This window comes from Ostrinia furnacalis, unplaced genomic scaffold (assembly GCF_004193835.3).
Source record: "Ostrinia furnacalis isolate ACB-3 unplaced genomic scaffold, ASM419383v2 OfSCF0092, whole genome shotgun sequence".
In the NCBI taxonomy this organism is placed as follows: Eukaryota; Metazoa; Arthropoda; class Insecta; order Lepidoptera; family Crambidae; genus Ostrinia; species Ostrinia furnacalis.
The window spans coordinates 370,921-388,851 of NW_021130331.1; the positions used below are offsets into that span (position 1 = coordinate 370,921).

General features: G+C 38.6%; 1 protein-coding gene across 2 annotated transcripts in view; it reads right to left on the reverse strand.

Moving 5' to 3' along the window:
- Window positions 1–2,537: 2,537 nt before the first annotated feature.
- Window positions 2,538–17,931, reverse strand: part of if (integrin subunit alpha inflated) — a 142,137-nt gene continuing 126,743 nt past the window's right edge. Inside the window, exons 7-25 of one of the 2 annotated variants that reach the window (XM_028302894.1) lie at window positions 17,602–17,670; window positions 16,046–16,218; window positions 15,761–15,967; window positions 15,546–15,645; window positions 15,225–15,459; window positions 14,813–14,979; window positions 14,091–14,236; window positions 13,134–13,327; window positions 12,187–12,442; window positions 11,683–11,840; window positions 11,038–11,213; window positions 9,293–9,427; window positions 8,686–8,751; window positions 8,092–8,584; window positions 7,487–8,004; window positions 7,315–7,403; window positions 7,062–7,208; window positions 5,477–5,707; window positions 2,538–4,928 (exon numbers count right to left, since the gene is read on the reverse strand). In XM_028302894.1, coding sequence (XP_028158695.1) covers window positions 4,851–4,928; window positions 5,477–5,707; window positions 7,062–7,208; window positions 7,315–7,403; window positions 7,487–8,004; window positions 8,092–8,584; window positions 8,686–8,751; window positions 9,293–9,427; window positions 11,038–11,213; window positions 11,683–11,840; window positions 12,187–12,442; window positions 13,134–13,327; window positions 14,091–14,236; window positions 14,813–14,979; window positions 15,225–15,459; window positions 15,546–15,645; window positions 15,761–15,967; window positions 16,046–16,218; window positions 17,602–17,670 — 3,638 coding nt within the window. In that variant the 3' untranslated portion in view covers window positions 2,538–4,850. The remainder of the gene's footprint in view (window positions 4,929–5,476; window positions 5,708–7,061; window positions 7,209–7,314; window positions 7,404–7,486; window positions 8,005–8,091; window positions 8,585–8,685; window positions 8,752–9,292; window positions 9,428–11,037; window positions 11,214–11,682; window positions 11,841–12,186; window positions 12,443–13,133; window positions 13,328–14,090; window positions 14,237–14,812; window positions 14,980–15,224; window positions 15,460–15,545; window positions 15,646–15,760; window positions 15,968–16,045; window positions 16,219–17,601; window positions 17,671–17,931) is intronic. The other variant, XM_028302901.1, reaches the window with a different exon arrangement.

Below are 17,931 nucleotides of genomic sequence, written 5' to 3' on the forward strand. Positions count from 1 at the left end.
TGTTCAAAGCTTCCTCTTTCATGGTTTTGGACCATCAAAATGGTACATTCTTTTGGTTGATATAGTGCATCAGAGGGCTTTGTTGATTAGGCAGTGGCTACAGTGTTTTATTGGTGAAATTCAGTGGTTTGAAATCTTTAAATATTGATTTATTGATGTAAAATAGATAAAACAAATAACACTTTAACTTTCGGAAAACATTAAAGTTGTACTAGATCAGTTTATTTTATTAGTTGATATGGCACGTAGTCTTATTAATTACTAAATACGATCTTATATTACCTAACTATATTTAGATTTAATTTTGTGAGACAATTATTATTACCCTAGTTGAAAGAGAATAAACAACTGCCGCTCCGCTTTATAGCGCCCTTCCTACTCCATCTCAGATCCACCGCAGAGTTAACCTACCCTCACAACGCGGGTACATTTGCCCTAACGATGAGGTTACGCTGACGGTTAATTGCAATCACGTACCCGGGCCTCGAATGACCTACCCTCACTTTTACAGCGCGCACAATAGGGCTAGTTTTATTGCTGTCTTTGTCCTTACGGCCCTTTTGAGTGTTGCTTGGTTTTCTCATTTCTGCTGTGAAATAATCTTGACTTCATATTAATCGGATGTTTGTTCCAACTACTAAGTATACCAGCTATAGCTACAAAGGGGACTACTTGTCACATAATCGTGCTATGGACATTCTATGACTCATTGTGCTCATCACACTAATATTTTTTCCTCACTGGATTCGATCCTAACAACAGCTGGCTGTGTAATTTGAAAATATGAACGATTTAACGAACAAAGGGCTGCCTGTTACCTACAGCTGAATTAAGTAGGTGCATCATACAACCCTGCAGGCTTGGCTGCGATTTCTGATGACAGATTGACTTAATTTGGCGGTATTCTATCATACAACCATATCATGGGGCTATCAAGCTCTTTCTAATAGATACTTATTTTACATTTTCACAAGCGTCTTAAATCTTCCTCAAGACCTCAGTAAACAAGTTACGTCACATTAGCGGAGGTCACGTACTGGCCATTAAAAAAGCAGATACAAAAAGCACTTCTAAGAATGCTGCAGTAAATTATATTCAAAACGCTGAGATACCAAAGCGCTCTCGCGGTCGTCCTACTCCGTATCTTCGCTTCATTTCCTGTGTAGAGATGCTAGTCTGTAACTGTCTGTAACGATGTCCTTAAGTAATTTGTCTCTATCTCACTCACTCTAGGTTGCTTTCAATGAGGAGGAAGGGAGAGCGTAGGTAGGAACGGGAACCCTTAAAATAGGAAACGTCTGTTGGAATAGACCTTCGAAGTTCCGCGCGATCGGTTGCCTGAACAAGTCGCGGCCGGACAAGATTTACGAAGCTAGCTTTTGGGTACGGACAGCAAAATAAGTTGGATGAGATATTTATGTCCTATCTAACTTTTTGAAATGCCTTTCCTGATCAATGCTATGACAGNCAGGACAGGGAGACTGATGTATCATCATCATCAATGAAAACCGTTTACTCAGACAGTCTTCACATTATAATACACAAGCCTACGGTTCATTTAGTGGCTTACAGTATTTTTGGTAGACCATATCAATGTAGCGGTCGAGAATAATATGATTATGAGATATGGTCTACCAATAATAATTTAATTTGAAGATGTGGAAGATTTTGATGTTTAGTTTCTTCATTAATATAGGTAAGTACTTAATCTAAATAATTAATGTTGGCTACGTTTTAATTTTCTCTGCTATCCCTCCATCTTGGAGCTAATTTAATCCTGGAGCAGTTTATCTCCTCCAAATTCAGGGCAACTGTCCAATATCAGCCGTGAGATACGGAGCCATCGACGCGAGCGACGGGCCTTGATTAGCTTGATAAACAAATTCGAGCGCCTGATTAAAAAGATACGGCAAACGCGACGGAGAGAGAAAAATAGCGTCAGGCGTTAGTCGTGGGAAAGACGGTTTTAAGCGAACTCGTTTTTCTTTAGATTGCTAGTGTACCTATAGTTCTTGCAACTCACAGAGGTGAGTGAGCTTTACTTGTGTTTGTACTTGTAGGTACATGCACATAACGGTACCTAGTGTAATGTCTATCAACACTTTTGAAAAACTAACGATACTGTTAGTTTGCCACCATGTAAAGCTCACTGGCCTTCGTGAATTGCAACAACTACATATAATAATTGTAAGGTAGGATAAAAATATTTGTCCTTTAAAGGAATAATGACATTTTAGTAACATTAAATCTTGGTTTCTATAATGTAGAGTTCCTTCAAAATTGAACGAAGCTCGAAGTACCAAGTTATTATTACACTTAACACTTGAATAAGTAAATATGTGGTCTGTGATATTTTTACGTTATAATTCTAAGTTACTCATTATCTTTTCGATCAAATATGATAAACTTCAGATGAGAAAATTGGTTATAAAATGAAAAACTTTCATGTAAAAACAATGTTTTTATTTGAAGACTTTTTGGTAAATGCAAATGAAATACCGAGACAAACAACCGGAGTAGAATTATTTCTATTGTACATTAATTATGGCCACTTAACATTAGAATGTGTTTAGAAAATTCAAATAGAAGCGATTTCTTATTAATACAAGTCAAATAAATAATTATAAAATAAAAATAACAATGGCGTTATCTCTAACATTATTGTAAACGCATTTTTTCACAGAAGTCAATAAATCATGTAACCTATGTTTTAAAAGGAAGTCAATAATTTTAATATTTGGCGCCTAAAAATATAAATTTTCGCTAAAATATTTAAGTACAACCATTTTTCTTAAAATAAAGTATGTAATAATTAATTGTACGAATAAAATTGTACTTGCGTCCTGTGAAAAAATGCTACAAAATACGACATTAATAAAAAATATTTACATTAATTTATTTATTAGTAACTGGCAGTTATTCTGAAGGCACATAGTTCATTTTTCGTAAAATTAGATACAGAAAGAAGCATTATCAAGCCTTTTCTAACGTTAAAATAATTGCAATTTTTTCACGTTTGAAATTGATATGTTAATATATGATAATAATGTTTACGATGAAGTATTTTGCTAGTTTCTTGTTACTAAAATATTGCTTTTTTGTTTAAAACTATAAAATGCACCACATTTAATTACTTGTTTACATTTTTTATTGCTCAATTTTAAAGCGTGTATGTACGTCACCTACCTTGTATCCTACCCTCTTCGAAAAAATTACTGCCACTGACTACCTAAGTACAGGTATTTTGTAATTAGCTTGCCTTAAAGTTCGTTAAAATATTACAAATTAAACATACTTAGCTCTCTTTCTTCTTCTAATTATAATTTTTGATTATTTCCTTCTTCGGAGCATTGCAATAATTTCAAATGACTCTTGAGGGTAGGTCATCTATAAAAAAGACAATACAACCACTACCTTACGAGATAATGCCTCCTAAATACATTAATTTAATATTTTTAAAGCGTCCACATTACCTAAGTAGGTCCGCTAAATTTTTGGGAATTAGTCAATGCAACTTTCATAAAATGTTACTCATTTAGTAAAAAATATGTATACCTAATTATTATAAACTTAGATCACATTTCTCCACTCCCATACAACAACAACACACTTTTTACAATATCTATCACACATCGAGATTAATCCTTTTCTATCTAACATTATTATTTTTTGTTTTTTTTTCTATTATTTACTAGTATGGCGTACCGACACGGATATTTGAATTCCATCAAAAAGCTAGCAACATTAATGGCTTCTAAAATTAAGCACATTAACATTGTTACCTATTCGAAATATATTTATCGTGACTAGTAAATTACAATCCATGTAATATTTATTTACATCAGCATACATTTCATACACCTTACATAACATTTTTGACAAAAATGTCTAAGGCACACAACTGACTATGTATTCGACAAAATAAGGCACGAACAGCCCGATTCAACCTCGTTGACGTCACAAATAAATCTATTTAACAGTGAAGTTTTAAATATCTATAAAACAAATTAGGTGCTAAAATATCCGACACGTGAGAGTGATCTACCAGAGTTGACAAAATAAAAACAAATAGTAATTAGAACGATTGATTAATCTATTATAAACAAAATCGTTAAAATAATGAATTTATTTATGGTTATGATAATGATTTTGTCAACCTTTGATCACCGTCACAAGATGGCGGAATTTTATAACACAAGATGGCCGCCACAATGACGCGAAGCGACAACACAAGCCGTGATATCTGGTGAAGGGCGCAACACAAAAACCGATCAAGTGCATCTTTTTAATATGTGAATCTAAAGCTACGAAACTACAGGTGACATAAACTAGTAAACTAGTAGCTTATAGGTCTAGTTTCTACGATTTATCTGCTCGGTTTTTACCTAATCTTTCAAAGATTAATAAGTCATAATGAATCTCTTGCTTCAAAAGAGCAATAATTACGTCATCTAGATATCAATGTTCCATGAACAGTTTTATTAACAAACAAGAGAGATGACAGCAAAATACCTACCATCTTATAAATAGCATTAGGTATCTTATTAAATTACTAGAAGATGAAACAATCGATATTTTTCTTTAAATGCATTTTCAGAAAGCAAATTACTATCTGAACGATTCCTTCCCTAAAATCAATAGATGCATTGATCAATTTCTTAAAACTTGTACACCAGTACTTTCTGTCAGTACCTATCCAGACTAGTGGAGTCTCGGCTCGTGAGGTCGCTGGCCGCATCAGTGGACGAGCTGGAGTCGGCCGCCGGACCGCCGGACGCCGACTCAGCGGAGTCGGCGGTGTCGGCGGTCCCGCCGGTGTCGCTCGTCACGCCGATGTCGGTGGTCGGATATCAAAGGTGCTCATCGCGACCGTTCAAGGGCTGGCGCTCGGCGTGGTCCGAGGGGCGGTTGCGCTTGAAGAAACCGCACTGCAAGAAACCGATAAACGATGTTAGTCGAATAGCGATTCAGGAGTCTCCTAAAAGCGAAAATTACAAGACATAATGGATTGTGAAAGGAAAAATGAATAGGGATGATTTAGTCCGTCAGACAGATAAATTAGAAAATTTCTCATATTTTTTATTTTTTTCCATAATTGAATAATTACAGTATTATATTGAGTTGAAATGTCGCGTGACGTCACTTTTGAGTAAAAATTCTACTCAAGTATGACGTATCGCGCCATTTCAACTCGATGTAGCACTGTTATTATTTAATTATGAAAAAAAAATATGAGTCTAATATTTCCTAATTATCTGTCTGACGGACAAATAATTGAAATTTTGTCATCTAGCCTATTGTTGGAAGGATTGAACTCTATTGTTTAGGCGTTATTTAAGTAGAAACAAGGCTGTTTGTTTATTTGTCGGAGCAAGTTTCGAGGATGCAACATGTTTACATCAAAATAGTGATGTCATCGGCTTGTCCTTTGCAATAAAAAATTCATTCGACTGGTAGTGTCAGCTACCCTAATTACCTTGTAAAGAGCGAAGATCAGCAGCAGCAATAACAATGCTCCAATGACAGCGGCCAGTATGATGACCCACAGCGGGATGGAGCCGCTCTCGAGCGCTTCCAGCTGCGGCGTCACCACCGTCTGCGCCTCGGCCTTCTGCCACTCCGCCTCGCGTTGCTCGCCCAACACCGCTAGCCGGGACACACGAGCTGCTGTTAGCGTGGACAGGATCACCGCTCGGTCTTTGGAGATCTGGAGATTTTCAAAGAATTTTATGAGAAACCACATCACTAGTTCACAAAGGTATTGGTTAAAGCTATGTCGAGTAAACAGAGCATCGCTCTGTTTCGGTTTTAGATGTAAGAGTACGCTAAGAAATTGGATACCGCCATACTACTAGTACTAGTAGAGAATGACTTATGGCATTAAGCTCGCCTTTTCAACCGACTTCAAAAAAGGAGGAGGTTCTCAATTCGACCCGTATGTTTTTTTTTTCTATGTTTGTTACGCGATAACTCCGCCAATTATGAACCGATTTGAACAAATCTTTTTTCGGCGTATAGGTAATACCTCAAGGGTGGTCCCATTTAAATTTAATAATAGAAAAAACAACCCCCAAGGGTGGAAAATTGGGGATGAACTTTTTTATACGCAATATCTCCCCCCCCCCTTCTCCCAAACTTGACGTCATTACCAGTTTGACAAAATTGAAACATTGCAGATTTGAGAAAAATAGGGTATTATATATGATTAAAACACTTGGTTATAGAATCACCTTTTTTTTGCATGTTTACTATGAGTTATTTTAGTATTGTATGCGCCTTAGCCGCCTCTCACATTTGCAGTCTCATTTACTAGGTGTGCTGGAAGAAATTTCTTTTTAGAAATAATCTTTTTGTACGTGAACAATAAACTATAAATAAATAAATAAGAATGACGCCAATTTCGAAACCCCCCCCCCCCCTCTAATTTAAAATGACGAAATATGTGGATGGCCCCAAACCACGTCTGTATGGTATAGGATAAAAGAGCTATGTCGAGTGGGTAAAGTCAGCGTTCGGTCTTTGGAGATCTGCAGAATTTGGAGAAACTATATCACTAGTTCACAAAGATATTGGTTAAAGCTATGTCGAGTAGACACCGCTCTGTTTCGGTTTTTGATGTCTGAGATCACTAAGATCTTCTTTTTTTGTTGTTTAACGCTGCGTAAAAGATACCCACTGAAAATCATTCTCTTGGTAGTTACACTGTCTAGATGTTACTGAGTAGGTGACCTTTTTTGGCAACTTTGTAATTTTTTTGTGTATACATCTTTGTTGTCTAAGTTTGTTGCCAAAATAAAGTTATTTTCTTTCTTTCTTTCTTTCTAAGAAATTAGATACCGCCATACTTATCAAGGACGAGAGAACAAAAATATCTGATCTTTATTAGATTCCACCTTCAATCATTTATTTAGGTTATATTATTCAGCTTAAGTATATCAATAATTTAGGTTTTTTGCAGTTGAATAGATTCAACCCGTGAGCTTGAGTGTTCAATGAAAATGTATTGCCTATTTTTTGATGTCTCACTTATTGAAAAAGCTTGTGTCAGATGTGATTCTTACCTCATTGAGGACGGACGCATTAATCCTAGACTTCAACGCCAGCCACACTTCCTGGCCCTTCACCAGTCGGCCGGTGGTGCAACGAAGCACCTCGCACTTGTACTTCTCCTCGCACTTCTGAAGAATGTCTGTCAGTTGAGGATCAGCCTGGAAATAAAAAATACACCTTTGTAGTGGGCAGATTCTTGGTTTTAGATGTCGGATGTTTTCTCAGATACTTTTTCGGAGATATAATTTAATTATTTATACTGACCTGATCCTGTCGTCGCCTTCTTGTACTTTCACGCCTTTGTGATGTAGAGCCAAAACTGCTGCCATAAGTATTGTAAGTTGTTTGACCACCTACAACAAATTTTTTGCTGAAGAACATAGGTACCATAATAGGAATCAAAACAATTCAGAAAAGGATGTTAAACATTTATTACCTGACTGAGAGTAAGAGTAGCCACCACCAGAACTTGTTTGAAAAGAACTACCGCTAGATTGCGCGCTTCTGCCGCCAGCCGTTTGATAGTTCCGCCCGTCAGTCCCGCCTCCCGAGTGGTAGTTCCCGCCAGTTCGTTGGCCTTGTCCCGAAGTCTCCGCGCCAGTAACATCGCCGAAGCCTACTCGGAACTCATTGTTCGGGTTTCTCGCAGCCGCAGCACCAAACCCTCCTATGGCATCGTCTTCATCTTCAAGTACAGTGTTGGAGGCGCTCCCATGGTACGTCGACGATCCAGCATTCATGATGTCCGAGTTGACGGTTTCTGTCGTAGCCCAGGCGCCGTGTACGAAACCCGCCTGGCTCTGGCCAGAAGATTGACCTGAACCTTGGCCATATACTGCTCCTCGTTGGGAGTAAATGTTGCCTGATCCTTGGGATCCAGCACTTCCGAATCTCCCTGACTGAGATGAGGAGGCGTGGCTGCCACCACCACTAGCGTGATCTCGGTTAGCGTAACTGTAATAAAAATGTATTGTTACATTATGAACAAATTAACAATGTTACCTAAATAGGTATAATGATACTTCTTTGTTATTTACTTACACGTTAAAAGAGCTTCCAGCTTCACCTTCGTGTCCTAAAGATCCATATTCGGTGCTTGTCTCGGTTTCCGATATAACATTGCCGTGCTCATCAAATTCAATGGTCCTGTTTTTAACTCGAACGACAGATCCGCCATCAGCCAGTCCTTGGCCGTATGTTCCTTGGCTGCGATGTCCTTGGCCTTGGCTAGTTCCGTATTGAGGAGGTCTGGCAGCTGCTGCTGCCAAGTACTTTCTAATCTTTTCCTGCTGTTCCACAGTTAGTCCTTCGTTATAGGAGTCACTGCTCCATGACTTATTGTATGTCGTGCTGCTGCCCCGGTTGTCTTGGCCACCGCCGGCTTGGGCAGTGCCGAATTGACCTCTCTGGCTGGTGCTGTAGCGAGTGTCTGATGCTTGGCCGCCGCCGCCGCCTTGTCTGTTGCTTTGACTTGTCCCGTATTGTCCGCCAGAATGTTGGCTTCCACCAGACTGTTGATTTACTTCCCAAATATCTGCAAAAAAATAATGTGTTTTAGGTATTTCAGGAATTTTAAAGTCACTGCCTGTACGTATGGTAGTATTTTTTTTTCGAAATAATAAATTCAGTTCTTACTTTGGCCGTAATATCCACCGCCTCCTGCTATTTGTGAACCAGAGTATAAATCGCTGCTCATCATTGCTGAAAGAAAGATAATTCATTTTAAAATAGGTAATCCCTGAGCCTGTATTTGATATTTTGATACAGTATCACCATTAGCTGAATGAGCTTTGGTTTCATATTGACCTATTGGTGTACTTCAGAGGCTAGTAGTATAGTCGTACTTGTGTTAGCAGTACGCTCGAAAACGGTTCGAAGTAGAGACACGTGGGTAATGGAAAGCTGTGTGTAATGAGGGCTATCGTTTTAGCGCTCACCAGTTAGCGCCACTGTAGAGTAAGGTCCTGTCACTTGCTAGTAGCGAAGACAGTGGCACCAACTGGTGAGCGCTAAAGTGGTAGAAGGACTATCGCATTTGCACTCATCAAGATGGCGCCACTGTAGAGTAAGGTTCTGTCAATCGCCAGGGGTGCCAACTGTTAAGTATAAAAAAGATAGCCCTCATTGCGTGAATTTTTAGTCACTATGGAGAGCTTCATGGGACAACAACGGCGTATAAACAGAACTGTTTTTAGCGTTATTATCCTCAAAACTTCCCATTGTAATTTGTCGATATGCCTACCTTCTTTTTCCTTGTTGAGCAAGAAGGTGTACTGGCTGGCCACGAGGAGGTTCTCGGGGTTGACGTGCCGCGCGATGTTGCAACGCACGTCTCCTAGCCACTGAGGCTGAACCAGCATGTACATGAGGTTCTCACCTGGAATACAGTACATATTAGTTTCCTTCTTAGCAAATTCAAATTCTTTATTAGTACCAGTTCCACCAGCTCGCACTAAGCGTTTCGACGACTCGTTTATAATGCGAACAGTGTGCTTACCATGAGTTTACGTTAGGTGAGCTCGCTAGCGAATACGTCAAAAAATTCTATGAAGATTTTATTTCTTGAAAGTAGCCGCTAGGGGGCGCTGCATAATATGTCATACATTTAAATGTCAATTTTTTACGCCGTCGCTAGCGAGCACACCTAACGTAAACTCATGGTAAGCACACAGTTAGGGACTGGAATTCGCTGCCTGCTGCTGTATTTCCTGAACACTATAATTCGGGCGTTTTTAAGGCTTACGGGGCAGATATGTACCATTCTAGACTGCATCTCACTTAACACCAGGTGCGATTGCGGTCAAATACCTGCCTTGTCTTGCATAAAGAAAAACCTAAATGTAGGCCTTTTTCACGCCCCAATGAACTTATTACACGCCCAAAACTTGCAGTTTTTGAGCCATGTGATATTTAAAGATATCTCGGGGAGTTTTTATGCTTTCGAAGTAATTCTTTCACCAATGTTTCTGTTATTGAGAGGTCTATCTTAAAGTCATAAAAATAAAAATTGACATCATGCCTAATTGGCATGATAGTTGGCACGTTTATTGTCATTTATAGTGCTGCTGATCAACTTATGACCTTAGGCAGAGTAAATACAAATGAGTAGGTCATCTTCATAGAAACGCCCGAACGCGGTTTGTATGTGAGCGCGCCAATACGTATGCGGCGCGCACGCACACACTGACAAAATTTAGCTTGGATTAGCGGTGAAGTGCGCTGAATTTTGCCTGCCTTAGGTTAGGTTGACGGCTAGTTAAAGGCGATACTGTGACGATCCCTTTCCGTGTTAATAAGTGTGCTGTAACCTTATGTCACTTATGGATGGGCGTAATGGTTTTATGTTTTTTATAACCTACGAGTAGATTCCGTGGAGGGTAGTTGAACCGGAAGCATGGTCAATCTGTTTTAATGGTTTCAATTTATTATTTAAAATGGACTTTAGTGTACAAATTTGGTGTTATTTTGTGTTCTAAAGTGCAGTGAAGTGATAAATTATAAAAAAAAACTTTGAAACACTTCGAATTTGAGCGCGCATCGAGTGTCGAGTGGGTTGTCGTATAAACAACCCGCTTTGGACCCGGTGGCGTCTTGAAGCCTGCTTACGGGCATACTTAACTCCACGGAATCCATGAAAAATCAATGGAACTGAAACACCTACGTTCTATTGAAATTTATGTCAATTTTTCACTCGACAATCGACATTGGCAGAAATAAACCTCCCAGAGAGGTTTCGTTGCCATTAAATCTATCTAAGTATATAAATAAAAATGAATTGATGTTCGTTAGTCTGATTCCAAGGTCTGATTAAAACTCGAGAACGGCTGGGCCGATTGAGCTGATTTTGGTTTTAAAATGTTTGTCGTAGTCCAGGGTAGGTCTAAACGGTGAGCAAATACGCGCGCGATATTGTTTTTCTGTGACAGACAAAATTGCGACAAAAGGGCGAAGCCGCGGGCGGAAACCTAGTAAAAAATAAAAACCTACCAGTAAGAGTCTGGTAGGGCCACATGACGACGATCTCCGCCTCCTCCACGGTGAAGGGCCCCTCGTTCTTGATGTTGTACTTGTGGATGACCTGCGGGCCCAGCTTGCTCTCGTCCTGCAGGTTGTACGAGTCGTACAGCGACGCGTTGTAGTGCAGCTCGGGAGGGTCGGAGGTTCTAGAAAGGTGATGAAGATGGTTGTTATAAAGCTTTTATTTGAGAAATTACGTACTCACGTTCCTCAGAAGTTGCGCGTTGTGGTAATAAACGCGGTAGTTTTGAAGGTTATACGAGTAATGGTAACAAAAACATCAATCTGTTCCTAGACAAGACGACTCTTAGAGTATTTTAGTAGAGTGGTTTGTCATTACATCAATAACAATTTTCACAATAATTATCAAATTAAAATGAGTAACATTAACGAAACTTTCTTACTGCGTACTTTGGCCATAAATGCTAACATCTTTAGTAGCTACCTACTCTAAAAAGATTTAAAACGTTTTATTTTTTAAGTTAATGACTACATTTTTATTAATTTATTTAGTGAGCAACATAATGAGCTTACAGAAAAAATAAACATAAGGAAATCTAATTCCTTACATAGTTAGATGTGGTTTATATAACTTACAAAACACAGAAGACTCACCCAATAATAGACAAATGTGCCTTGATATCAACCATGATGTTCATGGGCATAGCGTTGTCGTACTGCGTGTCCTGTTCAGGGTTGGTGGAGTTGGCCTCCATGAAGAAGTTCAGGGATGTCACCCTGGAGTCCACTTCTAGCACCACCCGATAATGAACCTGATGAAATACAAGTAAAATATATTTGATCAACTGTTTAGATGTGATTCTGTTGTAAAGTGCAAAGGACTTTTAGAAGATTAAACTAAGCTAAGTATAAAGAAATAAAAAGAAGTTATCGTTAATCGGTAAGATATTTAACGGGGGGATCAGCTCAGCTAATATTTAGTGGGGCGACACCAAGCTTAAAATCTTTTAAAACCACATCCCTCCTTTTCCTTAGTTGAAATTTTTGTCGAAAGATAGTTTATTGCTTTTTGCCTTCTGACTGAGCCATTGTATTATGTGCAGCGGATACAATTTTTTTTGAACTACATTTGTTCTTATTAATTTCAGGAGTTCTCACCTTCTGCCCACTAGGCATGGGGTTGCCCAAATCGCATTTCAGGGTGCTATTTCCATCCTCATCCTGTCCGCTGGTGGAGCAGTAAATTGGCACAGCATCAGCATTGTCCTTGTCGAGCCTCTCCATCTTGGCATAGGTCACGCCAGCCGGCATTCGCAGGTAGTAGGCTGCTTCGAAGGCATCCTCGCCAGAGTTCTCCACTTTCACATCGATGTTCAGGTTGTCTCCGGAGCCGAGGATGTACTTGATGGTTGGGCTGTGGGCAGATATTGAGGACTTATTTACTGCTACAGTCAAAGTCAAACAAAGTCAAAATTTCTTTATTTGTTTAGACTAAAAAATAGTTCTTACAAATCGTCATTTTGCTCTTAAGGAGCCTCTACATGTCTCATAATCTTTTTACCCTACCAGCGCTTCGAGACCAACATTTGGCAAGTGCTGAGAAGAAGCGCCGCAACAAACTCAGTCACCACTGTCTGCCGGTATAAAGTCAGACAAAGAATACTTATGCTGTAGTCGTATAAAGCCTTAGAACCAGCAGCACCAATGAAGCAGGTGGTACTATCAGATAAAGGTAATTGTTAGTATGTATATTACTTGTCTGAGAATTTAAAAGTCTGCATAACATGAATGGCATTTCATCCATCATTAATAAATATTGTGCTATGTTGTTGTGTTAATTGTATTGTTATTGTTTGTTCTCTGTAGCTGTGCCTTAAATAAATAAATAAAATACTATTTAAGTAGGTCATCAAATATGACTATTTTAGTTAGTAATTTTTTATAGCACTGAAACCGACTTAAAATTGATTCTGATCTGCAAACTTACTACTTCAACGGTCCTCCTGTCGGAACCAAATTGAACGGATAAGCTTTTATTAAAATGTGCCAACCAACTGTCACAATGTTTCTAAGAAATTAATTCTATTCTTTCACGAGTAACTTACGTGCTAGCTGCTAATCTCAGATCAGGAATACAGATGTTATCAGCGCCACAGTTCTTGGGGATGTTGAGCGAGTCGGAGGGCTCCATGCCCTCCGTCTGGTCCAGGACTGGGGGCACCACGTTGCCTGAAGGCTGGGTGACCAGCTCGTAAGACATCTTCACCTCGATGGGGGTCAGCTTGTCTCGGAATTCCTCCTGTAATGTTAGATCGCACATGACTTAACTATGACTAACGAATAGAACTGGTTGGGTTTTTTATTGGCGGTCCAGCTGTAGAACCTGGCTACACAGGAGTTGCAGTGATGGGAAAGAGATTTTGATTTTGATTTCATTATAATATTGCTAAATGTATTAATATTGCCTGGAGACGCATGATTAGGAGGACCGGTCCCAAATAAAATGGGAATGGGCCAGGCAAAGAAGAAGATTGATAAATGTATCAATCTAAAAATATTTATTTATTTAGGACAACCAAAAAGACAGACCCAAGTACAAGCAAAGTGGTTTACATACATATTTTAACCATATAAAATCTATCATACTATCTATTAGGTAGGTTTTCACGCTACAGCCTTTCATTTGCTTTAATAGCTTGACATCACAAAATTGTAATTTGTTTTCATGATATAGCTAGATCATCCCCACCCGTTTGGCCAGTGTGGGTAGTAGGCCAATCCCTCCATTTGCCTCTTGTAAGTTTGAAAGAGTAGTACTCCTTTAGTCGAGACTAAATGATGATGACACGTCATCATTTCAGCCATAGGACGTCCACTGCTGAACATAGGCCTCCCCCAATGACTTCCACATCGCACGGTTGGTAGCGGTCTGCATCCAGCGCCTTGCTGCCCCATCGGCCGTCAATTCTGCGTACTATGTGCCCTGCCCACTGCCACTTCAGCTTGCTAATCCATCGGGCTATGTCAGCGACTTTAGTTCGTTTACGGATGATGACACTCACATCCACATAAACCTTGATGTCCCTGCACTCCTGCTGCCCCTGCGTCAGTAGGATGTGCGTCCTGTACGTGGTCTCTCGGCTCTCCATCATGAACAGCCGCTTCGAGGTCTTCTGGCGCGAGTCCAGGTCCAAGGTCACTTCGAAATCTGTAATTTGGTTTATTATCATGAATAAATTATTGACTACCCATGAGGTTTAGCAGACATTTATTATACGTACAAGTGTAATATTCAAGTGAACTGTTTCTAACATCGAAAACTAGAGTGGTATTATTTACATTTAATTTAAGTCTATGATACAGTTTTGATGAGCAATATTTGATAAAATGATTCTGATGAATGACAGATTGATGTCCATAATTCTATACAAAACAATAGTTTGTGCCCCTTCACATGAAACAACTAACAGTAAACAAACACGTGTCTCCCTAAGCTACAATTTTGTGATAAGTGCCAATTATTTCTCTACTCATACTACTCACCGAAGTAGCAGATATATCCCTCCGCTTGGAAATAAGAATACATTATTCTAATACATGATAAATTGATTCGCTAAGATGAACAGATAATACAGATTCAGGGAAACCAGAACAAGATTAGCGAGAGGTAGAATGTATTATACCAAGTATAAAATGAGTCGCTCTGACGGACTTTCAAGACAAGGGGAAAATACGTCATGAATATCGAAGTCAAAGAAATTAATGTGACAATAAAGATACTTACTGATCTGCTGATCGACGTTGATGCCGTTGTACGTGAGACAGAACATGACGTCAGCGCAGGCGACGCGCGTGCCGTTGCCGAGGGTGCAACGTTTCTCAGTCAGAGCGATGGTCTTGCTCTCGCCCATGAACTTTACGTCTGCCATCACTTTCACTACGGGACGGGATCTGAAAAATAAAAGAAGGACAAAGTTAGATACGTCTCAAGACTTGAGAATTAACCCTTAGAACTGAGTTCAATTCAATTAAAGTGTGTAATGTGTGTAGTTAATGTATTAATAACTAGTCAAAAAATGAAGCAAGATGGTAAGTAATAGTGGACTATAACTCTACTTTACGCTCTTGAAAAACATACATATAGATTTTACTTAAAATACTCAAATAACAGTTGCCTTGACAGAATAGATACTTACTTAAGAAACACGATGCTATCCGACTTATAAGCTCCAACAGCCAAGTCGGTGTAGTTGTTGTTGTCCAAATCAACTCCTCCAGAGAGGGAGAAACCAAACGTAGTCAGAGTGGGAGAGATCTCCTCAGCAGTGATGGCTTGGGAGTGCTTCTCGGAGATACCATTCTTGCTGCCAAGGTAAATGTAGACCACACCACGGCCATTCTCTCCACCGTACGGAGCTCCGATTGCAACGTCTGTAATAACATGACAAATCATTACACTTTTGTCAATTACAGAAGAAAATCAGAAAATACATAATGATGAAGGGACTTTAGTATACCTCCAAAGCCGTCCAAGTTGATATCGCCAAGAGATGTTACAGCTAGACCGAATCTACCCTTGGATACTTCACCAGTACGAGAATGATGTCTTGTGAACGTCTGAAAAATCCCAAGAGGAACATTAATTACCATCCTGAGGGATCCTTTTTTACTTATTTCACTAACTGGTTAAATTAAACTGGTTTGCAATAGTTTGAAAAATGATCAGACTCACCCTGTCCCTTCCCTGGTAAATAACATAGACCCTTCCATGTTCATATCCATCGCTCTTCTTCCTCGTGAACATGGGTGCGCCAATGATGATGTCGTCAGTTCCATCACCGTCGATATCGCCGGAGGCCAGACTGTACCCGAAATAAGCACCGATCTGGGATCCGGTTATGTTTTTGAAATTCTCCAGATCTCGTGTGTAGATGACAACCTGATAAACAATTCAATTTTTGTAACACAAAATCCCAATTTGATATAATATTACGTCCAGGAAATTATTGAAACATACCAATCCCTTCAAATCAGCTCCTCTGGGGACTCCGACAGCAACGCCTTGGATCCCATGACCGACAAAGTCTCCAACAGTGACCGAGTATCCCATATAAGAGTCGTCGTACTTAGGACTGGCTTCAGGGGTTGCGATCAGCATGATTTGACTCACGTTACGAGAGTAGAGTTGCCCTACAACAGATTTAGTGAGTTAGACTGCGTTAGTAGTTAGTGCGGCTGTCCTAATTTTGAACAATATTTCAATGTAGTTGATTAGAACAATTTTCAATTACATTTCATTGCCATTCCAGACAGTCACAAATAATGAAGTGAAGTAAACATTGATCTGATGACTCATGATTGCTCAAGCGACTGTGATTAGCAGCCATTTACCGTACATTTCAATGTGAAGATAATAAATCAAACAGACTTATGAATCATTCAAATGCAGTGATATTAATGATATTAAAATTATTAAATGATACAATTGAACAACACTGACCATTTCACAAAACTCATTATTTTCAATCAAGTAATATCATTAGGTATCCATTATTTAAAGTTTTTAAAACAACAATTTTGACTTGTCATTTTGGGATGAGTGATTAAACAATAAAACGCATTTTTGGCATCCAAAAAATCTTCATTATGTTAAAATCACACCTCCTCAAAAAGCGTTAGGATTCAGGGATATTTTAATAATGTTAAATATATCACCAAATCCTTGTTAATTAACCAAATTAATGTAAAGCCAACGAGTATTATGATTAATTAGTACCTATTAAAAGCAATTATTGACGATGGTCTTATAATTTAAAGCGTTATACGGTTTTATACCTTCTCATTTAATAAATATTAAATACTTCTAATCAAGATAAACGGTGATAGAAATTGTGTAAATTATTACAATAAAAATAATATTTTATTTACATTTAAATGATAAGTTAAAATTTTTCGAAGAAGTATAATGATTCTTTCATATCATCTAAATACATGACTTATAGTTAGCACAATAATGAATGGTATTCCATCAACATCTAATAGGTACATCGTGCATGTTACAATCCATTCGGTCCTGCTACTGCTACAAATATTCAATCCATCTACTCTAATCTTTGGATTCAAAAAGTTTAACAGTATGGAGAAATTTGGGGAAAGCCTCGTGGACGTTCCAAGTGAGTTATATTGTGAGTACACCATGATCTGGGAAGCTAATGACTACCACTATTAATTTTTCGGTAGTTGGAAGTATTTTACATAAAGACATAAATTATTAGAATACAGATAAATATACTATCGTGTCAATTCAGAATTTATTTCCTTATGCAAGCAAATACCGATTAAATAATAGTAGTAAAAGTCGATTTAAATCCATCTGTCTTTAAACAATACTGTACTTACAGAGATTTATTTTAAGGGTTGGTATTATGTTTTTGTTGTACAGTAAAATTTAAAGCTGTGGTATAGATTTAAAACAACAAATAATGGTATTATAGGCTGATTTGAGAATTAGGCGCTCGTAAGCCTCTCGCTATGTTATCGGTTAAGTGGTCAATCGGCGATGGTGGGATTTACCTTCCTGTGGTATAGTCGGCATAAAGTAGTTGAAGTTTTCGATCGTAATGTCTACGGTAATGGTCCGCCCTGCGGGGTGGGATTAAAATTTCAATCAGTAAACATTCATTGGTTCTGGAATTGCCCTAGAACTTTTTTTTTGCAATTAATTAATAATTCAGATTGGCGATTTCCTTTCTTCAACTTCGATGGGTAGTGGCGCAACATTCTTCTTGATTTGTAGAGCAAAAATCTTCCTTTCTCAAATAGGAAAGTAATAACAAATAACCGAGGACTTCAGGACCTCATCATAGTGATTTCCCATCACCTACGACTTTCAATACATAAATT